The sequence below is a fragment of the Botrytis porri genome, assembly GCF_014898465.1.
Source record: "Botrytis porri strain MUCL 3234 chromosome Unknown BPOR_018, whole genome shotgun sequence".
Taxonomy (NCBI): domain Eukaryota; kingdom Fungi; phylum Ascomycota; class Leotiomycetes; order Helotiales; family Sclerotiniaceae; genus Botrytis; species Botrytis porri.
In genome coordinates, this window is record NW_024066092.1 from 683,372 (window position 1) to 707,129 (window position 23,758).

At 42.3% G+C, this 23,758-nt stretch overlaps 7 protein-coding genes across 7 annotated transcripts; 2 read left to right on the forward strand and 5 right to left on the reverse strand.

The window, feature by feature from the left end:
• Nucleotides 1–2,186: 2,186 nt before the first annotated feature.
• Nucleotides 2,187–3,128, reverse strand: EAF01_010938 (uncharacterized protein; the record flags this gene model as incomplete). The annotated part of the gene is made up of 1 exon (XM_038919195.1): nt 2,187–3,128. The coding sequence occupies one exon, from the start codon at nt 3,126–3,128 to the stop codon at nt 2,187–2,189; it is 942 nt and encodes a 313-aa protein (XP_038765478.1).
• Nucleotides 3,129–3,591: 463 nt separating this feature from the next.
• Nucleotides 3,592–4,353, reverse strand: EAF01_010939 (uncharacterized protein; the record flags this gene model as incomplete). Its single annotated transcript, XM_038919196.1, has 1 exon — nt 3,592–4,353. One exon carries the CDS (start codon nt 4,351–4,353, stop codon nt 3,592–3,594), a length of 762 nt encoding a protein of 253 aa, XP_038765479.1.
• A 4,302-nt stretch (nt 4,354–8,655) lies between these two features.
• EAF01_010940 (uncharacterized protein) lies at nt 8,656–9,405 on the reverse strand (the record flags this gene model as incomplete). The annotated part of the gene is made up of 1 exon (XM_038919197.1): nt 8,656–9,405. The coding sequence occupies one exon, from the start codon at nt 9,403–9,405 to the stop codon at nt 8,656–8,658; it is 750 nt and encodes a 249-aa protein (XP_038765480.1).
• A 1,329-nt stretch (nt 9,406–10,734) lies between these two features.
• Nucleotides 10,735–14,071, reverse strand: EAF01_010941 (uncharacterized protein; the record flags this gene model as incomplete). Its single annotated transcript, XM_038919198.1, has 2 exons — nt 10,735–11,667; nt 11,714–14,071. 2 exons carry the CDS (start codon nt 14,069–14,071, stop codon nt 10,735–10,737), a joined length of 3,291 nt encoding a protein of 1,096 aa, XP_038765481.1.
• A 1,301-nt stretch (nt 14,072–15,372) lies between these two features.
• EAF01_010942 (uncharacterized protein) lies at nt 15,373–17,766 on the forward strand (the record flags this gene model as incomplete). The annotated part of the gene is made up of 5 exons (XM_038919199.1): nt 15,373–15,443; nt 15,496–15,628; nt 15,683–15,967; nt 16,016–16,817; nt 16,865–17,766. The coding sequence occupies 5 exons, from the start codon at nt 15,373–15,375 to the stop codon at nt 17,764–17,766; spliced, it is 2,193 nt and encodes a 730-aa protein (XP_038765482.1).
• Nucleotides 17,767–18,678: 912 nt separating this feature from the next.
• EAF01_010943 (uncharacterized protein) lies at nt 18,679–21,340 on the forward strand (the record flags this gene model as incomplete). The annotated part of the gene is made up of 5 exons (XM_038919200.1): nt 18,679–18,775; nt 18,846–19,052; nt 19,212–19,877; nt 19,927–20,082; nt 20,130–21,340. 5 exons carry the CDS (start codon nt 18,679–18,681, stop codon nt 21,338–21,340), a joined length of 2,337 nt encoding a protein of 778 aa, XP_038765483.1.
• Nucleotides 21,341–22,017: 677 nt separating this feature from the next.
• Nucleotides 22,018–23,739, reverse strand: EAF01_010944 (uncharacterized protein; the record flags this gene model as incomplete). Its single annotated transcript, XM_038919201.1, has 5 exons — nt 22,018–22,793; nt 22,853–23,119; nt 23,300–23,436; nt 23,519–23,537; nt 23,583–23,739. The coding sequence occupies 5 exons, from the start codon at nt 23,737–23,739 to the stop codon at nt 22,018–22,020; spliced, it is 1,356 nt and encodes a 451-aa protein (XP_038765484.1).
• Between the last annotated feature and the right edge of the window lie 19 nt (nt 23,740–23,758).

Below are 23,758 nucleotides of genomic sequence, written 5' to 3' on the forward strand. Positions count from 1 at the left end.
TTAGGAATGGAACGAGTCAGAATAGTGGGTTGTAGATTTTGGGTTGGGGGTGAGGAGGTTGGAAATTTAGGAGGTGGTGTTGAGATGAGCAGGGTTGGGTGTTCCTAAATGTTGGGAGGGGAGTAGGAAAGGAGGAACGGAGGAACGGAGAAAGGGAGAAAATGGGGTAAACTAAAATGTATGATATGGGTTTAATGACAGTACCATTAATAACATGGCTATCTACGAAAGTCATTTCGGAGTTTTTGGTGTGAGTGAACAGAATGAAAAGTCTGGAGTCGAAGGTGTGGAGTAATTGTCTTAGGTTTGGGGGTTGAGGTTTTAGGTTTTGGGCTTTGGCATTCAGGACTTGGAACTTGGAATTCAGAGTTGAAGTCCGCAGATCTCGTCTTTCTGATATGATAGACAAATACATACATATATAGTATATAAGTATATATCGACATCAAATCTTATAAGTATAAGTATAAGTATAAGTATAAGTCGAGAGTACAGGGAGTGGCATTCTAAATTTGGATGGTGGTATAATGGTATGAGTATGAGGAGATGGATATTCGAGGGAAGTGGAGAGATGGATCGAAATTGGATTTTTCGGGAGGAAGGGGGCTGTTGGTTTTTGGAAATCTTGGGGGTTTGGAGATTGGTTTTGTCTGTGTGTGGGTATTGGAATTGGGAGGATTGGAACTGGGGATTTGAAGGTTGGGGTTTGAATTTTGTGGGATTGGATTTGGGATACGGAGGGTTGTTAGGAGAGTTGGATTTGGGACTTGCAGGGTTGAGCTTGGGATGGGGGGATTCGGTGGGGTTGGGGGAGAAAGGGATGGTTTTCTGGGTGAGGGGGGCTCTTCTTTCTTTCTTTCTTTCTTTCTTTCCTTTTCTTTCCTTTTCTTTTCTTCTCTTTTTGTTGTGGATTGGTGGGCAGAAAAGATGGGGGGTGGCGATGGGAAATTGAGGAGTTAGTGGGAAAAGATAGGAGGGCTGGGGAAATAAGATGGGATAATTGAGGATGAAGTTAGAGGGGGCGATAACATAGGATGGAATAGAAGGTGATGATTTTGGATTTGTTGTTAAGCGAGGGAGTGAGAAGGTTTGGGGATGGATGTTTTGTTTCTTTTTTCTTTTTTTCTTTTTTTCTCCTTTCCCCTCTTCTTTTTATCTGGGGGGTGGGTAATAGAAGAGGGTGAAAGAAGGAGTGGGAGATGGGGAATGAGGGGAGTGGGGGGAAAATGGCAGTGGTGGATTGGGATGACATACGGTGAGGAAAAAAGAGAAGATAAGATTTTGTGTTTGTGGTTAAGCGAGAGAGGGAGTTAGAAAGGGATTGGAGTGGAGTAGAGTGGAGGGAAGGGGGAGGAGAGGTAGTTGAGTGATTATTGGAATTGATGATGATGATGATGATGATATGATTCTGAGTTGTCTGTAGATTCTTGTGTGGGGGTTTCTTGCAAGGTTTATGGGGGGAATCTAGTTACAGAATTATTTGGTCATTTGTTTATTTGATTGCTGTTGCTGGGAGCTTGGATAGGGGTTTGAGACTAGGGAATTATCTTCCTTTGGAGGGGAGAGAGAAGAGGGTAGTTGGTTGATGATGTCTATATATATGTGTGGGTGATATAGTCTATAAAGAGATGTTCTAGAACTTGCGCGAAAGTTTCTCATTGGGGGGTTTTACCTAGGTATTTTGGTGTTTCTGGGAGTAAGGGTGGGAGTGGGAGTGATTTTTCTGTGTCTGAGTAGCTTGTCTAATTATATAACAATTTACCATTCTGTACATTCTATCAATATCAACACGTACACACACATATTCACGATTCTCTGATATTAAAAGGGTCTTGAGGAGGGTAAATGAGTGTTTTCTTCTTCTTCTTCTTTTTTGGGGGGCATACCTCTAGGGTATAGGGGGTTTCAATAGTGTGTGTAGGGTTTATATGCTCTTCTTTTATGTTTGTAATGCCGAAAACTTTAATAGTTAATACTCCGATACTGCAATGCATTGATAGTTTGATACTATTTAGCTCTAGGGCATCTAGTAATCTACTCGAGTAAACTGGATTGGAAAAGATGGCTAGGGATCTTTTAATGTGGTATCTTTAAAAAGAGACCCAACGTTTTCAATTGATCTTGGTGCTCGCTTGATTTAGATAGTTAGGATCCTCAAGACGGTGATACTCCGATTCTTACAGTCTTTACTTCTTGTTCTTTTTGTCTTTATCATGTCTTGCCTGGGCGTCTATATGTGTTTTCGAGATAAAATGTCTGTTCACACTGTCCTTACGAGAGAAAACAATATCTGTACAGTCTTTACCAAGTGGGCATGTAAATGCTGACTTATTTTCCGAATGCTCTTTATTGTAATGTCGTTTGAGTTTATCCGCATTGATGAAGAGTTTATCTACACAGCCTTTTTCGCAATAGAAAGTTCCGTTCGCGTCCTGTTTGTGAAGCTTTTGTTCGGTCTTGGATTTAGATCCTGATGCGCGGGTGGAATTCGAAGAGCCTGTAACGATGGGAGGAGGGTTGGCGGTAGAAGTACTAGTAGTGTGGGGTTTGGTGGGCTTTGAAGAGCTGGCAGTGGGATGTCTATTATGTGTAGGAGCACTAATAGGAGAAGGGCTGGGAGAGCTTGAAGAGCTGACAGCGGGCGATTCTATAGTATCTGGATAGCTGCCAGAGGAAGGCGGGGGGAGACCCAAAGAGCCAAATGTAGGGTGTATTACAGAATTTGCAGTAGTAATGAAACGCTCAGAAGGCTTTGAAGAGCTAGAAGCGGGATGCTTTCTTGAATCTGAAGAACTGGTAGCGAGAGGCTTGGGGGTATTCGAAGAGCTGGTAGTGGGATATTTTCTAGAATTTGAAGAGCTAGTCTTGGAAGCTTCAGTCTTGGTAGAATGAGTGGCAGGTTTCTTTGACGATTCTTCGGTTCTGTGGGCGCTGGGACCGCGATCGCGCTTGCCTGTTTGATGTCTTACACTATGATGACTCTCCTTTGGTGGTACTCCCTGATTCCGATCATTATTTGCAGTTTGTCCATCGTTAGTATGGTTCGAAGAATTGTTCATCGATAAATTTGCCATTGCCTTTTGAGCATTTTCACTGGCCTCTGTGCCTCTATCCTCTCGGTGCCTCATACTTACAGCTCTTGCTATATGTAAGTTGTTGGAAAGTCGATAGACAAATGAAATTAGACAAAGATGGATAGTTATAGATTTGAATCTGGAAATTGTGTTTTTATGGGAATGGGATTCTGTAATCAAAATCAAGGGATTATATGGTAAAATGATTTATAAAATGAAGTACAGAACGATAAGACACCGTTTAAATACATTTCCACAAGCCCTTCTGATCAATCTCTTCATTCAAATTTTTCCAGAATGTTGGCGGTGGTGTGTAAAATTTTCATCCTATCAATCGTCATATCAATCAACCATATCCTCACATTATGTTTACCTAATTCAAAAGTGGTCACCATCAGGACGTATGTTGTATGAGGGCCCATTTGAAGACCAGTTCGCACGAGATTACATGCTCTTATCTCAGAACAGTGAGTAGACCTGAAGGCCATGATTTGAAAAAGTTAAGTTTTTAGGCAGCTCAGAAAAGAGTGTTGGTTTTGTTTACTTTATTTTCATGGTCTGCCTGTTTTCTTTGATGCCGGTCCGACCTCAAATGTTTGAGGTATGAATCGTGACGATCGAATGGTTCCTCTCTACACTCATGGCCAAGATCGCAATAGTATAATTCTGCCCTGCGCGTATGTTTAGTGTCGTAATGCGTTCGAAATCTTGACCTCTCGGAGTAGCTCTTGGTTTCACAGCCCTTTACTGGGCATATGTAACGACCTTCCTTGTTCCGTGTGTATGGGTAGTCTGTCGTGGGTTCAGCTTCTGTTCCGCTCATGGTATTTGAAGAGCTGGCAGTGGGAGTTTTGGTAGAACTTGAAGAGTTAGCCGTGGCAGGTTTTTTCAACGAATCCCTGGTTCTAGAGGCGCTGGCAGGCCTATCGCGCTTGCCTTTTTCTCTTGCACTACCACGGCCCTCCCTTCCTTGTACTCCCGCGTTGTCAGTTCTAGATTTACTACCGCTTCTGCTTGGAACTAGAGGAATCTTCGGCTTGCGCTTTTGTGATTCTTTCCCCCTCTTTGAATCGTCATAATATATTGCGTCCTTAAATGCAGTTCCTTTATCGTTAATCCGTTTCAAAGGACCATCTAATGATAAATTTGCCATTGCCGTTTCGGCCTTTTCACGGGCTTCCCTGCTGGCATCGTTGCGGTCCCTCTTATTTATAGCCTTTGCTACATCTCTGTCCTCATAATTCTCATAATCATATCTTGAAGCATTGGCTTTTTTCATCACTTCTTCCTTTGTCCATTCTTTTCGTCCCCCACGTATATCTCTTGCAACGTGTCTATCGGCGTAATCTTGTGCATCATCAGATTCTGTGGCATGTGCTTTGCGTTTCAATGTAGCGTCGTCCCATTCAAACCACAGTGAGCTATCAGTTACAGAAACTCCAGACATCGTGAATACTGTGATATAAGTTGTTGGATAGTCGATAGATGGTGAAGGTGAATGATTATAGATTTTGAATCTAGAAGTTGTGTTTGTATGAAAATGGGATGTTGTAATAGAAAACGAGAGGGTATACAATGAGATGATTTATGTAATGAAAGAAGGAACAATTGAAAAGACACCATTTAAATGCATTTCTATTTATAAATCTCTATAAATGAATTTCTATAAATATTATGTTTTGACCTGCTCGAAAAGTGGTCAGAATCAGGACATATGTAGGACAATGGCCCATTTGGCGTCTACGCCGCACGAGATGATATACTGTCTATTTATGTGAGATTCTATAATAAGTATACTAAATCACTTATTAATATCTTACTAATCAAGCTATATATGTATTAATAATATAAGTATAATATGATTTTATATTATAAAATTATATTATTATATTATAATATAGCTATATCTCTTATCAAATTGATTTATAATGAAATAGAATGAGATGGAATCATATGGAAGATTATTAATAAATTAACTAAATCAATTGATTGTATTTTTCTTTTATGATATAAAATGATTCTGTAAGATTCGATTCAAATCGATCTTATTTATAAGTATAAAAACTACTAGAATTTCATTATAAACTATATAAACCTAGGATATTCTTTAAAGAAAACCTAGAAAAAAGCAAGCAAATTCAGCTCAATTAAGCTCTTTCTTATAATTTGTCTTCAATTCAACTCTTATATTATATTCGATTTGTCCTTCAAGCTAAAGTGACTAAGTCTTCCACTATTACTAGAATATTATTATTAATATTATATTCTGGAAAATTACCTCCAACAATTTATAGAAAAGTGAGCAGACCAACTGGTTACTATTTGGAGCCAACAAGTTACTAGAAACCATAGATAAAGGATTGGGTTTGTTTGTAGTCTGCATTTTGAAGGAGAAATTGAAGCTGAATTATGTGCTCGCTTAATTGTCAAGATTGAAAGATCCCTCCCTACAAATCCAATCTCAAGAAATGCATGTTATGGGGAATGATGAGTATATAAAGACATAAATTTTCCTCGAGATAATTTGGATTAATCATCCAAAAGAATGAAGTGTAGTTGGAAAGTTGGAAAGCCCTTTACATCGAGGATCTTGGACAAAGATTTCAATTTCATCCAATTGGATGCGTCTCGAGAGAAAATTAGGTGAATATACCTCCACAAAATCGAGCCAATGTGGACATCAGGAGATTTGAACCAGGAGATGTTGAATAGGAAGCTGTGGAGAAGTCTCTCCCATTCTCCATAGGAAATCTCATGCCTCGAGCCGACTGATCGACAACACCATGTCTTTAGCAACCTTCGATACCGAATTTTCGAAAGTTAGAGAATTAATGAACTTTTGGGGAGTACGAATGTTATCTAGCTCTTTAATTGATTGAGAGCTGTATGGAAGTGAGAGCAACGTGGTGTTGGTCTGTTACATTCTCCAAGAATTTTATTCATTATCGTATTTTATTTTTTGCACTCTGACTTTCTTTCTTCTCCTTCTCATCTCATCTGCTTTCATATCTACAGTCATCATAACGATTTATCTTGACCTCATACTTGGGAGTTAAAATGCCTTTGATTCGAGTGAATCGGCAGGCCAGCTTGTGTAATATGGAGAAATGCATTAATTCATTATTGGCGAAGATGTAGTACACATATCGAGGGGCATAAAAGAATCGTGTCGCAGCTATTTCTACAACCAGTGTGTACTTACCAGTCGATAATTATTCTTCAGGTCCAAAACTACAATGTATTCATTATAATTGGAGAACAGTCAAATTCAACTTAGCTCTGACTAATATCGCTATCGATTTTCCAGTTGCAGATACTCTATAGCAAATGCACCTCTCACCGACGAACTTTATCTACCATATGCTGCGTTTGCGTTGATAGAAATTGAATGTCAGAGGAGTATGTTGTTGCCACTTAATCACTGTCCATTCTGTGGTTGTCGTTGTTTGTCATAATTTTATGGTTCTACAGATATTGCCTTGGAAATAAGTCTCCAGAAACATAAGTTGTTTGATTTTGGGTATGACTGTGCTGAACTGGAAGTATGTTGTGCCATATCATTGCGTTGTTGGAAACCTCTGATAGCTCTAGTGGTCACAAAAACATAGCGCAGGTTTAAGAAGGCAAGAATTTTAAGTACCATTTCCCTCGGCTCGACTGGGTTTCACTGGCTATTGAGTTCTCTCGATGAAGGAGCCGCGGATGTGTGATTCGTGTCTGGAAAGAAAATAGAAAAATGCTTATCCTAACGCTTAAAAGCCATTTGCAGGGTTCTAAATCATGGGCATCGGGTTCCGAGCACCTAAGCCTCGATTTATTGATTAAGAATATGAGAATGGTATACGGTGATATCTTAAATAGAAGTCTCGAGCTTGTTGAAGTCAGAAAATGAGAAGATATATTCACTCCTGTGCAAAAGAACATGTGATGAACTCCGCTTTCAAAAGCCGATATTTACCGGATTTGGAGTAGTAACCACCAGATCCAACTAAGTTGAAGAGGCATCAGAATTCTGTTAAAACGCAACCTTCCTCCCTAAGAAATTCTGCATATACATCACTAAGAATTGAGCAGGCTTCTTCCATATGGTCTACGACAAGACACCGCGAATTCCCTTTTAGATTCGAGACCGTACACTTGGGAGGCCCATCGGTTCCTCAGTACCTATCTGAAGGAAAAAATCAGGTGTGATATTCTCAGCTGATCAGTAAAGTTCGGTTGTTCATTGCCGAATAATTTAAAATCTCGTTTTATACTTGTATATTCGTATTGTCTTTTATTTAGCCACCACTTTCACTATCGTCTGATGACACGCCGATTCCCTTGATATACATGCTTCAGATATACTGATGTTGGTTTGATTAACATTAACCTATCGCCGCCGCGCAGAAAGAAGTGCGTTACACACATCCTGGGTGGCCGACGCTCTTGTTAAAGCTGTCGTAACTAGATTAGAAATTCGTACAACGGCGAGTTATATAAGCCCTGAGTCTGGAACTTCTTGATGGTATCCCGAAGCGGGGTATGAAGTAGTCGATTGTGAGTATTCACTTTGTCCGTAGATTGAGCACATAGTTCTAATAGAATCATACGATTGAAAGACTTGTACTGTGATCATAAGACTTGCAATGAATAGCCGAATCGGGGTGGAAATTCTCAAAAGTAGTATGGCGGAAGAGCACCTTAAAAGAAGCCAAGTAGCCCAAGCTAGATTCCTTAATGATTAGATATGAGCCTGCTAAAGCACTTATCAATAAGAGTCTCCCAGTTCCAATCAACTATTTTCTACGTAATTCGTTTTTCCTCCGAAGAATAACAACAAAAAAGTTCGCTTAATGTAGTGTTAGATATTTGAATGCAGTTTTGTTAGTGTGTTTATTAATCGACTTGACTTGATTTTTACTGTCTCTCAACATCTCTCACTGTCTGTCTCCATTAAAATTTCAATTCCCGTCATAAAGTCCCAGTCTCTATTTTGAGTCCGCATTACAATTATCAATATTCAGGATATCCGTGGTTCGATATTCTATCCGCACGCTTAATAGCACTGTATATTCCAGCTATTTACGGGGTTTTTTGGCGCTGCTTCTTGATTAATGATTCTGTCTCGAAACGCACCCCAAAGAGCTTTTATCAAGAGGAGTTTGGAAACCAGCAGAAGTGGCCTGAATTTCTAGTTTACGGAAAGCTAAGGAAGGATCTGTTTCAATGGTAGTGAACCCATTCCCGAGCAGAGCTTGGGAGTGGACTATAAAGCGGAAATGTAGAAGTCCGCTTGCCTAAGATCTAGAGTGGTGAGCGAGCCGCTTCTATTATGGGTTTCTTTATTTAGATCATCAACTTGTGGTATGTATCATTTTTCCATAGAAAAATCTCGAGAAATGAGAACTAGATTACGGTTGGAGCATAGGAAGGATCGAAGCATCACCTCGTTCCGCGGCACATTACAGAGAACTATTCTTGCAGAATGAAATTACATAGGAAACAAGCGTCATATATTGTACTCTTTATTCTATTCTAAATCTAATCTCATCATTTCACTCCCGAAAATCACCTCTCCAAAACCGTCTCAAACACTCCTCTACCAAGCACAAACCTCCCCCGTCGCCGCATCCAAAAAACTCCCCGACTGTTCCTTCCTCACCCCATCAAACAACCCCACCAACTGCCCAATACAATCCTCAAACGGCGTAGGCGCCTCTCCCATCCCCACTCCCCTCGCCGCTTCATTCCCCATATCCGTCTTGACCCACCCAGGATTAAACACCACACTCGTCACCTCCGGGACCTCAAACGAAATCTTCCTCACCATATAGTTCACCGCCGCTTTACTCATCCCATAAGCCGCAAACGGTACCCTAACCTTCTCACACCCAGCAATGGAACCCAACAACGAAGAAATCGTAAAAAAACGCGGATTCTCCGCAGAGAGAAGAAGCGGATGAAATGCTTGGAAGAGTAATAAAGGAGCAATAGTATTTACATCAATGTGTCTCCTAATTGATTCCGGCGAGGATTCCAAAACAGGGACGATGGCATCGGATTCCATCATTCCGGCGTTGGAAATGAGGACATCGAGTTTGGTGATTCCGTGTGTGGATTTGAGTTCGGAGACGGCGGCCAGGGGGTCGGTTTCGGAGTTGGAATCGATTTTTAAAGGTATGATTTTGCTGTTTTGGCCGAGGGGGATGGTGGAGAAGATGGGGAGGGAGAAGGAGAGAGTACGTACGCCGGCGATGACGATGGTGTTCGGGCGGGAAACGAGTGTGGTGAGGAGACCTTTGCCGATTCCGCGGTTAGCACCGGTGATGAGGTAGGTGGTTTCGGACATGGTGGGAAGATTGATGTGATGAAGTGTGGCACTGGGACTTGACGAAAAGCTATCTCGCTTGAATATTACTTATTTGATGGATATCAATGAGGTAATGTCGATGCACTAACAGTTGAAAAAGTTATTTCTGTAGTAAAATCAAAAACATCACTTCCATCCATCCCTCTCTTATACCAAAATTTCACGGGATGAAATCAACACTTCCCCACTGTTATATATCCACTCATTTAAACGGATCTCCAATTCTGATGATTCATATGATGAATATATTTCCATAACACCGTATATAACGTAAGTATCTTGAAAAACTTCAGATGACGTCTTGTACACAGAGGCAAATAAATATCATATACTGATAGCACCAGCTCAGTTCCTTCACGTGGAAAAAATCCCTGAATCGTGCGATCGTCCTCGGGAATCGCCATTCATTACCAAGGTATTCATCAATTGCGATAATTCAAGTAAATTCTGCCTTTGCAATTTGACGTTCGCAATTCAGTAAGTAGTTCTACCCAATATGAAGATGAAAATTCCTATGGTCCGTCGACGAGTAAAGCTGACCGGCTGGCCTGGGAGTTCAATTGAATACGAAGTACTGTACAGTAGAACAAAGATACGCTACCTAAATACCCCAAGTACGCGAGCACGCTTAACAATCCCACATCCAAATACAGCCCCTTTTACATCGCAACTGTACTCTATACCCAGTATTGACAAGATTCGACAACGACATTGATACATTGATTGCCCACCTTAACATTCTCGTCAATATCCGCAGATATTTGGACACTTTCTTTGTCGAAATGTATGTATACTACTCTGACTACACAAATGAATTATCACGACAAAGTCCACAAAAAGTTATGATAGGTAGTCAAAAGGAAAGTACTTGGTAAACAAACTATCGAATCGATATCGTAGTTACTCGCATACAATCACAACACGCTGCAAACAGCACCCGACAGAATTCAATGAATCATCTACATTATAACAATGAAAAGAATGAAGACTATATAACAATGGTATTTCGCATACATCAAGTAGAAATATACCTCGCACGATTCACTTCATCCTTAATGTCAAGAAACTATTGTACCATTCATTCATTCATTCATTCATGTAGACGATATTTGCATTTTACCCATTCAAAGCCTCCAACCGATCGTGTATAAACATTGCTCCTTTCCCTTACCCTTTCCCGCATCGAGTTTTCCAACTACATAACCAACGCCCGCTCTAGATACATCTCCATTGAGTGAAGCCCCTCCCATGACGCCGAAAATTGTAAACCATGACTCCATCGCTGAAAGTAGCCAATTGACGTAAAGATCAAGCGGCGCCTTGACGACGGTAAAAGATCATAACAGTTCGATAGCTTTGTGTATCAGCAAACGTTTTACCTGGTATCACTCTACTATCATTGAACTCGTGCCAATTATCGGTCCACCTGTTATTCGGATCTATCCTACGGACTAACGTCCAATAGTGTCCAGATTCCGTTGATCCACTGTGTTGTACCGCGGCATAACAATCGTATAAGAATGGTGGTCTCTGATGCGGAAGGACTCGATCTGAATATCCGTCTTTCTGTGATAACCATGTGTACTCTGCCATATCAAGAACTAGTGGAAAGTTTACTTGAACATTTAAGCGATTACCCTGTGTTTCGCCAGCCATTTGAGCTACCTTCAAAGGAAAGACGAGGTAGTCCGGGAGATTAGAAAAGAGCTGCCTCTGAATTTTGGTGCGCGAGTGTGTGACACCGCATCCATCGCAATCCAATCCAGTTCTCTCTTCAGTTAAACAATAAGTCTGAAGCAGAGAGTGCAAATTTTGACTCAACCCTCCACTCGGATCAACCCCTAGATATATTATAGGAGATAACATATCCGAGCTCACGCTAGTGTCCTTACAAGTCTGACAAACCATCTCATACATCTTTTGATTACAAACAAGTTTTGCAAGGGGCGAATTCAACGTTTCAAGGGCCCTTTCATATCCTTCGCGACAATTTTGAGTTCTTGGCAATTCACTTCTCTCCTTCGGAGAAAAAGTTGAGACATCACCTAAAAGCCCAGTCCTGTCACGATGGATATTCTGTTCATCCATGATAACCTCAAAAAGCCAAGCTAAAAACTCGTTGGCATCATGTTGTCTAGCAGTTCCAAAAGTAGTATCGGGTCTGTGGTCATTGTCACCAATGCGAGACTGATCAAAGCCTAAGTAACCTTCATGGCCAACGGCGGTTGCATGGACGTATTGCTACAAATTGTTAGCCGATAGCATTGTTGGATTGTAAAAAGCTTACTTGAAACATTCTTGGAACAATCTCGTCGTACTTTCCACACCACATATGCTGTAGCAAACTGCGCAGAGCGCGGGTCATTAACAGCCTCGGAGGGCCAACTTCGCTTGATTTTTTTGGGACTTCCGGAATACAAGGATATTGGAATTTAATAAACATGTTCCTTATTGCTGGCGAGGAACCAATGGCCTGGATGACGGCATTCATGTAACAGAGACCACCCGTGATGTTTCTTAAACCACATAGACCAGGGTCTGTTGCGGGTGGAGCACTGGAATTTCCTCCTGTCATGACATAATTCTTATAGGGTGTCTGTTCGAAAATGCCATTAGATCTCTGTCTTGGCAGAGCTGGTGGCGGACGTGTTGGTGGGGCTGAGATTTTTGATCCATCATAGAGAGGCAATGACCTGGGAATTGATGGCGAGGCCATGGATTGCTTGACTGATGGAAGCTCTGGGTATCTCCTCATGAAGTCCTCAGTAGTTCTGGCATAATAAGATTCGTCCATGGCAGAATCCTGAGCAGGTGACTCATCATCAGAATTTTGTTTTAAAGCTTGATCCCATTTCTCTTCCTCTGCTGCGGATAAAGTTCGTAATCTGGGTGTTGTTCTCTTCGCGACTAAACCTCTTCGAGCATCACGTGCTATAGAAACTCGACCCAAACCTTGATGGTCAGGTTTTTTGGTTTTGACCAGAGATTTACTGCCAGGGATTTCACTCTTTAATACATTCGGCCCAAAGAGGTCTATCCAAGAGTCTAGACCACCAACGAGTAACATCGGTCGTCGCTTTAATCGATGATCGTAAGCATGATCGTAGATAATTTTACTAAAATGTTGCAAATGATTTAGAGGTTCACCTGGAACATGTTCTGTGTTTATTGGCATCGACGATTGATCGTAATATACTATCAAGTCAAATGTATGCCTTTGATCGTACAACCTTTGTTCGGATTCAGGAGATAGAACAATTCCCTCCCCAAGATCTTCTGCGGACATGTCCTTTCGTAGAGCTATAGGTTCAATGCAAATGATCGATGAGGCCATGATGTGTCCCTCATTGAAATCTTCTCTGCTTCGAATGTCCACGATCAAGACACTCAAAGTTTTAGAGCCCATTTTGAGAAAACCATGAAGCTGCTCAGCAGTAATAGCTGTAGCATTGGGTATTGATGGCTTGTCAACCCGGGTTTCAGGTTCAGGATGACCATGATCGAATGTGTAATTATTGACCGCAGAGTTTGAGAAATAATCTGTTGCATCGTCAACCACGATTCGATTGCGAGTAAGTTTAGCGACTGAACTAGAAGGCTCTCTTTTCCCGTTAAAGTAGGAAGATCCTCGAGATAACAACGGCGGTTGACTGTTGGTCGAAACCACGTCTGTACTACGTGCTGGACTATAGATTGCATCCGGCATTCTCGGCATCATGGGAACACTAGTATCCATGTCAAGGATTGGTTTTTCTGTCTTGAGAGTTGCTGGACTCATTGGCATTTCTCTTGGGCCGAGAGGCCGCAATATACTCGCATTTTGCTTGTACTGCGATGCTGAATTGATTGGTTTTTGATCTATTTTGATTTCATCTGGAATAGAAATTTGTTGAGTCCTAATCCTAGGATCTTGAGTAGGGGTTGTAGTATTTGGACTCCTCAAACGGGCGAATCTTGCGGCCAAGTCACTCTCTGAAGAACCGGGCAGACTGGACGATATGCCATTTGCTGTTTGTATGGAATTTCTATGAAGCCCTTGTGGTTTTGGTTGTATCACTGGCTTTTGACGGGGTTCAATCTTTTTATTCGTTGGTATGCTATTGACATCGGATATGGTTGGCTTGAGTGCAATGTTATTGGTATTTCCAGGAACAGATTGTCCATTGTATGGAAGTAAACTAGATGGGCTGACTCCGGTTCTTGTATTATCCTCCTTGATTATTTTCTTGACTTCCTCGAATTTATTATGTTGTGTATTGAGCCGTTTCTGCAAGCCAGCGTATAATCGAGTGTAATCCGACCTACTCCTTAGATCTGGATAATGCGGACTCTGGGGAATATATTCCACGGCTATTGTGAAGGCTATGATGTACTGTTGAAGAGCCAAGTCCAGGCGTTTAAAGTCTAGGTATGTTTCGGCATGTTTCGCAGCTTCTTCGCCAGCTTCCAGCAATTTTCGTAACGATGATTGTCTATCGACAAGTGGTTTCGCATTCACCAAATCGTCTAGATGCGGTAGTATTCGACTATGACCATTCACAGTGCCAATGCCATTAACGCCATCTTTCTTTGTGTTGTTGATTGGCCCAATTCCATTGATTGAAGTAGTTCGCAAGTGGGGGCCACCGATGGCCGCTGGACTCATGGTTATAGATTTTCAAAATGCCGCTGGAGCATTCTGTTCTCTGAAGGAGAAGCTGGATGTCGAATTAATATAAATCGTATTCTTTTAAGTGTTGAGTGGTTGAAAGGGAGACGGGAAATGACAAGAAATGTTCTGGGACCCGATATACGTGAACGGGGAATGTTCAAAGAAAGTTGTATGAAAGGAGATCAAAGAAGAAATCGATCTGAAGCCCGAGATGCGTTTGTCGAGTCGGGAAAAGGTATTGTCGTTACTTGTTGCCTTTATTGTTGCTTTGCGCCACATACATTCTTCGAAGGCTTGAATTCCTCATGCATCAAGTATGGAGATCCGTGGATTTTAGACCGGAGTACGGATGGTTGTATTTCGTCGGTACCTACGTAGGCATACTGTGGTATAATCTTTATCGATAGTGGGCGGTGAGTGATATTTGTTACTAAGTATACCTAGGTCCGTTTAGGGTTGGATAGATACAGCACCTTACGAATCATAGAGATGAAGAGGCGTTTTGGCCATAAAGTTCTCTTGATATCTTGTTTAATAGATGCATAGGATATGAGCAATGAACAATATTTCTGTAGCGATGCCAAGACAGAGAGAGAGAGTGTGTGTGTGTATAGCAGTGTAGAACGAATCACCTGCATACACCTACCTAGTATATATATCTACCTAGCATATATCTACCTTGAACTGTCGAACGGTCATTTCAATGATGTTGTTATTACTATGCATTCAATAAGGTACTGGGTCCCCCTAGTATGTGTGTGTATTTGCCGCATTGAAATTGGATCATATTCGAGGTAAACCTATCAAGACCTAATAAATTCACCCTGATGATGCTCAGCACGTGCCAGTAAATGCCCATGGTAGGCACTCCTTAACTATACAAGAGCTGTCTAGCTTCATTAGTCATTCGTTCTAGAGCCACCCCCACCCCCATTGATTCGATCGTCACATTTACCAGCTTCGCATGACATGAACTTTACAATTACCTCAATACTCCGTACAACCATCCTCTTTACTGCAAACCCCTACCTACATACTAGGTATCGACCTACCACATAAAGATCTAATTTCATCTCATTCCGCATCAAATATTGGAGTTTTCTATCGCAGAAAGGATTCGGAGAAAGGATCAGGGAACGAAAAGGCTGAGCCCTCACGCAACCATTTACCACTTCGTCATTTTGAATCTGCCTTTTCTACAAAGCACGAATATCTGACCATCAGATCCATAACACCTGTCTCCCTCTGAAACCCAAGAATCGTGCATATCAATAATCTCTTTCGAAGTTGCCAAGATGATGGCAGGATGGTTCGCATCCAACTCTGCTTTGGATGAGCAGATTGAAAAGGCTACCAACTCTTCCTTGTTAGTTTTGAATCTCATCGAGAAGGGGGGGAACACCGCTAACATCAACCAGAGAGGATATCGCACTCAACCTCGAGATTTCCGATGTGATTCGTTCTAAAACTGTACGCGCAAATGAAGCTATGCGATCATTGAAAAGGCGCATAGGCAACAAGAATCCCAACTTTCAACTCAGTGCACTAAATGTATAAACGAGCACGCTCCATTTATTGATGACTCTTTACTAATTCTGCTTATAGCTCACGGATACCTGCGTCAAAAATGGCGGTTCTCACTTCCTTGTCGAAATTGCATCGCGAGAGTTTATGGATAATTTGGTTTCACTTCTCAAGGCATATGGCGGGGCTGCAGTTAATGACGACGTCAAGAACAAAATATTGGAGCTTATTCAGAGTTGGGCTACTGCGACCGAGGGTCGCAGCGAACTGTCTTACATTGGAGAGACCTATAGAGCTCTACAAAGAGAGGGATTCCGATTTCCTCCCAAGACTGATGTCGCAAGTAGTATGCTGGATAGTAGTGCTGTGAGTAGATCATTGCTCCCCGCTAGATTTTTATTGACATGTTACAAGCCACCAGAATGGATAGACTCAGATGTTTGTATGCGATGTCGAACAGCATTCAGCTTCACAAATCGAAAGCACCATTGCAGAAACTGTGGCAATGTTTTCGATCAACAATGCTCAAGCAAAACCTTACCCCTTCCCCATCTTGGTATTCTACAACCTGTTAGAGTAGATGATGGTTGTTACATAAAACTTACCGACAAATCTTCCAAGGGTCCGACGTTTACCAATGAACGATCTCCTACGCACACATCCCATCACAAACACAAATCACATGCATCTATGCAACCTCGAGACGCCCGGGTGGATGACGGTTTTGACGAAGATCTCAAGCGAGCTTTGGCAATGAGTCTGGAGGAGGTCAATGGTCACTCGGGGGCTGGCTATGTTCCACAATCGAAGCTTCAGCCTGTGCCAGAATCCCGTGAACCCCCAAGTAAAGGAGTTACAACAGACGCAGGCAAGTCTGGAGAGGAGGAAGACGACGATCTAAAAGCGGCGATTGCAGCATCACTGGCCGATATGGAAGAACAGAAGAAAAAGCATACAGCTACCATCAAGGAGCAGTCCTCCACTATTAACTCGAACAACTCTTCCACAGGCCACTTCAGTCTCCCAAAGAACGATTACGAACTCACGCCTGTTGAGGCAGAAAACATCAATCTTTTCTCCACTCTCGTAGATAGACTACAGACGCAGCCGCCAGGGACAATTCTACGAGAGCCTCAAATCCAAGAGCTTTACGATAGCATTGGTACTCTTCGTCCAAAATTGGCCCGCACCTACGGAGAGACAATGAGCAAGCATGGTCTGTAATTATATAGTATTTCATGTACTCTAGCTAACATTTTATAGATGCTCTACTTGATTTACATGCCAAGCTTTCCACCGTTGTACGGTATTACGATCGTATGCTTGAGGAACGTTTGTCAAACACGTATAATCAACACAACATCGGAGGTTACAATCTTCCCCAGCAGCCTGCTGGACCTAGCATGTATCCTTCTGTTTCTTCCAATGTACCCAATGGAAGTGGAGGGGCAGAAAGCTTTTATACGGCCAATCCTCCACGAGAACCTTACGCACCGCCCCAATCCACATATTCCTACCCTACCGATCAACAACAACACCCTACATACAGCAAAAGGTCTTCTGTTTCCGATATCAATTATCCTACATTAGACCAGCGCAATGAGAACTATTCCCAGCAACAAGGGCATCAAGTTCAACGCCAACATACTGGTAACTGGCAAACGAATGAGATTGCTCCTCAATACTCGGCTCCACCGGCCCCCTTTTCACCTCAGCAGCAACACCAACCCCCCGTCCAAGCTCAAACACCTCAAGGTGTTCCATCTCAACCTCCTGCCAATTTTGCCCTGTCGGAGCCAGTTAATAAAACATCTACAGATTCTAATGCAGCGGCTTACTACGGAACTCCAGTTCCTCATCAAACCCAGCCAGCACAGGATCAATCAAAACCACAGTATTCTGTTCAGTCACCTCCTCAGTACCCGCATGCACCATCACCTCAACAATTTACCCATCAGCCACCAAACCCACAAGAGCCATCGTATCCTACTGCTCAACAGCAACCCCCATACTGGCAATCACAACAACAGGCTCCAGCACCTCAACAATCGTGGCCTGCGCCTCCTGTATCAAGTTATAACGGATACTCTCAAGAATCGTTCCCTTCTGCTCCACAAAATGTCCCGCAGGCCAAGGTAGTGGAAGAAAGTCTCATAGATCTTTGAGTTCATTCAAAGAAGCGAGGCGTTTTGGGGGTACGAGCTACGTCTACACATTTCTCAGTATCTCAGTCGGCGGAGTTCATTTCGAGGCTGGAGTTAAAAGATATCATGGAATCGAATGAATTTACGGATATCATATTCCCGGAGGAAATTGTATACCTACATTGATAGTGTAATGAAAAATGCCTTTAATTTGTGATTACAGATATCGTCTAATTCACGGATAGATACTTGATGTGTTCATGACGTTGAAAGGAAGTAACTATGTGAATATTCTCCTTAGTGCTACAGTAAAATGCCTGACCTTTCTGAGATTTATCGTCTTTGACTATAGAGAGTTCATTGCTAATAAGCAGATCTACATGTTCGTCTACTATGACTATTAGGTGATGAGCTTTCTTGGTCCCTATCTACCTAGCTAGTAAGTATCTAGTTGAGTGTATCGTACGCCACTCTATGTTCTATCTTGAATTTTAAAACGATATACGCCATCCATGCCTACCTAGGTACATCAATGACACACTTAGTTTGGTACTCATAAGGTTTGGACATATATCCATATACCGGTATGTAGTATCTGTCACCTGTCTACCAGTATGATTTGGTTTCGAACGGCTTGAAGCTAAAATCTAAGGAAGATTCGAAACATAATACTACTATCTTGCTCTATGGGTGACTAATCAAGCCCCTCGTGCTACCCGTACTAGCTTCATCAATGACGATATTGAACCCCACGGTCATTAGAAACCTTTACTATAATTTAATTTCCATCTCATACATAAAAACTCGATCACCACAAACTTTTCTCTCAAATTCTTCTCAATAGCTTCATACTTCTCACCGACACGCAGATTATCATATCACATTTACAATCATATAGGTCGAATACACATAATTCTCGATATTCATTACAAGATGTCTCGCCACAAGTTTGTCAAGGCAATGGCTCTCGATTACGATGACGCAGATGACATTTACGAAGAAGATTACGATGAGGAGGAAGCTGGTCAAGGTACGAATGACATTCTTTTTGCATAGTTTTGACTGCCTCTTCGCAGACAATGGCTAATCCGCAGTATAAGAATTGAGCGAAGAGGATCAAGAGCATATGCGAGAAGGAACAATCAAAGTACGCGAAATCTTACCGGCCGATTCGACCAATTTCACGGATAAGCAAATACAAGAAGCCTTGTGGCATTATTATTACGATATAGAAAAGTCAGTCACATACTTGCTCGGTACTTTAACGCCTAAGGTGCCTAAGAAAGCTGCTGGAAAGAAAGGTTCTGGTGAGTTGGTTTCACTACTGCTTCAAAGTTTTTTTCTCTTTTGTGTTTTTTTTTTGTCGCATAACAAATACATACATTATTTGGACTGGAGGTGGGTTCCTCGTCTTACCCTTTTATTGCCCTTATTTTCAATGTAACTCTAGCTAATACTGTTGATAGACGTTTACAATGGAGATTATTCTTCCCCAATACATACTACAACCTCGTCTGCGAAAGACTTCTTTGCCGATACGCCATGGTTCAAAATACCTCCTGAACGTCTTGCAAAATTCACACCTCCACCACAATTCCCAGGCGGGCTTTTGGGAGGTTCCTCTGGAGGTGCTCCAAAGATGTCAAAGTTACAGGCTTTAGCGGCGGCACGGAAAAAGAAGGCACAAGAGCAGCAGAGTTCGGCCTTGGAGGTCGAAAAGCCTATGGCCAATCTCTCTCTAGACCAAACCGGGGGTGGAAGCGCAACGGAATCGCACGATGATGAATCTACACCAAGTAGCAGCGACTCTTTATCCAAAGATGCGAAACATGGAGGATTTCCATTGAGGAAACGCAAAGATTCCAACCCGCATGAAAAGGTCCTTAAGCCGCAACCAACTTCCAGGGGTTATAAGACAGAGATTGAGCCCGCAGTTGAAGAATCTTCTCCTGTCTACCAAGCTAGCCCATCTGCTTTCGCTAGCACCATGTTTCAAACTGCAAGCGCAAGTCCGAGACGTCCTTTGAAGACTAATTTTACCATGCCGTATACTTCAGAAGTCCTGACCATGCCAGCTAACCCCTTTTCAGGACCTAGTCCAGACGACGTTGTTATAGCAGCGCAGTCGAAAGGTTCGGTACTTTCTGCGACATCAAAGGAATGAAACTAATCATCTAGTAGCCGCTGGTAAAGGAAAAAAGGGACCGGCAAAGGGATCAGCACAAGTAGAGGTGTCAACTGATGTTGAAACGCATAGAATTAAGAGCAAAGATTTAGATGTTTTAGCAGAATTCGAGAAAGCGAAAAGTAAAAATGCTGCGAACTTTGTAGTTATAGGTATATTAAAATTATCAAGTCTTCGCTCCACTTTCTAACCTTGACAGGTCATGTTGATGCTGGAAAAAGTACTTTGATGGGTCGTCTGCTTTACGACCTAAAAGTTGTAGATCAAAGAACAGTAGACCGTTATCGTAAGGAAGCAGAAGCAATGGGCAAATCTTCATTCGCTCTTGCCTGGGTTCTGGACCAAGGAACGGAAGAACGTAGCAGGGGAGTAACAATCGATATTGCGATGAACAAGTTCGAAACTGAAAAGACAGCATTCACAATTCTTGATGCTCCTGGTCATCGCGATTTTATTCCGAATATGATTGCTGGAGCCAGTCAAGCAGACTTCGCTGTGTTAGTAATTGACGCCAGTGTTGGATCTTTTGAATCGGGATTAAAGGGACAGACGAAAGAACACGCATTATTGGCTCGAAGCATGGGTGTCCAACGAATCATTATAGCAGTTAACAAATTAGATACCGTCGGTTGGTCGCAGGAGCGTTTTGATGAAATCTCACAACAAGTTTCTGCTTTCCTTACAGCAGCTGGATTTCAAGAACAGAACGTCAAATTTATACCGTGTTCTGGCCTTCATGGAGATAACATCGCCAGAAAATCAACAGAACAAGCAGCGGCTTGGTATAAGGGACCAACTCTTGTCGAGGAACTCGATCATTCTGAACCGGTAGCCAGAGCACTGACCAAACCCCTTCGTTTAACCATCGGCGATATCTTCCGCGGCGGCGTACAAAATCCTCTAAGTATATCCGGACGTATCGAGGCCGGCTCTCTTCAAGTCGGCGATCAACTACTGGCACAACCCAGCAACGAAAAATGTTTCATCAAAGGCCTTGAAATGGATAACGAACCCGTGGACTGGGCCGTCGCGGGCCAAATCATCACAATCCATCTCGCGGATATCGATCAAGCGCATCTCAAAATCGGAGATGTACTCTGCACACCCAGTCACCCGATTAGTAATATCAAAACTTTCACAGCCAAGGTTCTGGCTTTTGAATTTTTGACTCCAATGCAGGTTGATGTGCATAGGGGACGCATGCATACGGCGGGTAGGATTAAGGAGTTGGTGGCGGTATTGGATAAGGGGACGGGAAAGTCGATGGGCAAGAAGAAACCGAGGATTGTGAAGCCGGCCCAGGTGGCGAGGGTGTTGGTGGAGTTGGAGGTTCCGGTGCCGTTGGAGGCGCCCGGGAGGGTTATTCTCAGGTGTGATGGCGTGACGGTTGCGGCCGGGTTGTTGGAGTAGGTTGGTGGGTGAGGGGGGGATGGTGGGGGGTGGGGTGATGGATTTAGGGTCGAAGATTAGATTGGCTTTGGCTATACTATATATGTCCCTTATAGCGTGGGAGGGAGGAGGGGATTAATATCAATGCTTTCTATGTTTCTATATTTCTATGTAGATAGATCTTGGGCATATACACGATTATAAGAGATAATAGATACGTTATCCTCTTCGCTGTTGATATTGATATTGATATTGATGTTCACAAGTGAACATACATACATACATACATACATACATACATACATACATACATACATACATACGCGTGTAATCCTACATCTCTACTTGCCTTACAATGTTCATTTTCAAGAATATACTTACTTATTACTTACATTTACACGTTCTTTCTTTCTTTTCATTTATATTGTATAAATAGCTAAACAGATAAATAGATTGAATTATAATTATTCAAAAATTAATCTATATTCACGAATAATAAATAAGCTCTACATTTTACATCACCAAAATTAATTTCATATATGTTATGATAGGATTCTGTAATATTGAAAAGTATTATATATATTCAATCAACTTATATTCAAGCCATTCTTTAGGTTTGAGAATCTTATTGAAATCTTTTGAAGATATTCACTCGTCTACTAAATTTTACTCGAGCATAATGATAATAATCATTACAATCAATCAACCCAACCCTCTCTCTCTCTATAAACAGGTACATCTATCTCCCAACCCCCCTCACTCATAAGCGGTTCCGCAATACATTTAGCGAGATATAAAAGATTCTGATCGCAAAATGGAGCTGCGATGAGTGAGAGACCGATGGCATATTGTTGGGAAGTGCGGGGATAGTGAGGGCGGGCGTGTGGGTTTATTTTTGCGGGTTGGAGAGTGTGAGGTTTAGAGTTTGTTGATGTAATAAGATGCGGATGCGGATGGGGAGGGGGATGATTGTAAGGAGGAAAGATGAGATATACGCACTGTCCAGAAGAAATTGAATACCGAACTTCCCATATCGTGCAGACCGAGAGGGGCTTCATCTGGACGCTGAGGGCGAGAATTGCGTCGTATTGGGAGAAGATGGAAGAAGTGAGAATTTTACGGATATGGACGAAGTACTTGAGAGCTTGGGAGTATTCTTGTGGAGTGTGGGATGTGGTTTCAACGAGAGCGCGGATTTCGGGGTGGAGTTTTGTTTTATCTATGTTGTATTCTTGTCCGAAGGATGATTGCGCATCGGTTTCGTAGATGGTGGTGAAGTTCTGGGTGAGGATTTTGGAATTGCGGTATTCTGGAGGAAAAGAGACGTGGTCAATTTTGATACCGTGCTTGTGGAGAATGCTGAAGGTGGTATTCATAGCGGTGATAGTGCCGGGACCGGCTTGATCCCACATTGGAGTTTCCATGAAGGCTATTCGGGTTTCTTTCAAGGGTATGATCTTGTGAGGGTGTGTGTCTTTGAGGGAAAAGACATCAGCAAGTAATTAAGATCCTCGACAGAGCAAGCAAAGAAACCGGGTGTATCGAGAGAGATTGAGCAGGTCTTTTGGCCTTCGAGAGAAATCGCATTGTATGTTGGTTTCATGGCAAAAATACTGGTGTATGATGCTGGACAGATAAGACTTCCACCCGTTTGGGTCCCAATACTGAGAGGGACTTGAACATCGGCGACTGCTGCTGCTGAGCCTGTGGATGATCCGCCTGGAGTGCGATTTACATCGCGGGGATTGGTAGTTTGGGAACCGCTGTTAAGCCAGGTGAGTTCTGGTGTGGTGGTTTTACCTGGAAGGGGAAATTATCTATCGTAGAAGTATAGTGTTATAGTACTGTATGTACAGCTAATTACACGAACAAAAGATCAGAGCTCCAGCATTCCGGAGAATGGAAACTGCGGATGAATCAAAAGTGGGCTGATCCCCTTGGTATAATGAGCAAGCAAACTCTGTAGGCATATCTACATACATGTTAATACACAGGAGCTTGGCGAAGGGGATTTGAACCACCCAACTTTGGTGTTAATGGAATCTTTGATCGCAATTGCGAGACCGTGGAGTGGACCCCGTTGTGCGGGAGGAACTCTGTCTAGCGCTCGTGCTTGTCTGAGTATCTGTTGTGCATCTGAGGTGGATGGAAATTAACATATCGGGACTGTGAATAGATTGTCCTCTCCTCCTCATCCACCTTAACCCGGCAGTGTGTACTGTCAAGGATTAGTAAGTGTTAAGCAAAGCAAAGTAAAACTAACCCGGATATGCCCATGCTTTTACAATATCATTCCTCTGGTCGATACGATGCAAAGGAGAACGCGCATAGTCCTCGACTGTGATAACATTATTCTTGAGTAGAGAACAAATTCGGGTAACCTTAGCACTCAGAAGGTACATCTCTGTTTGTCCCTGCATTGTGTATTGATGTTTGCAT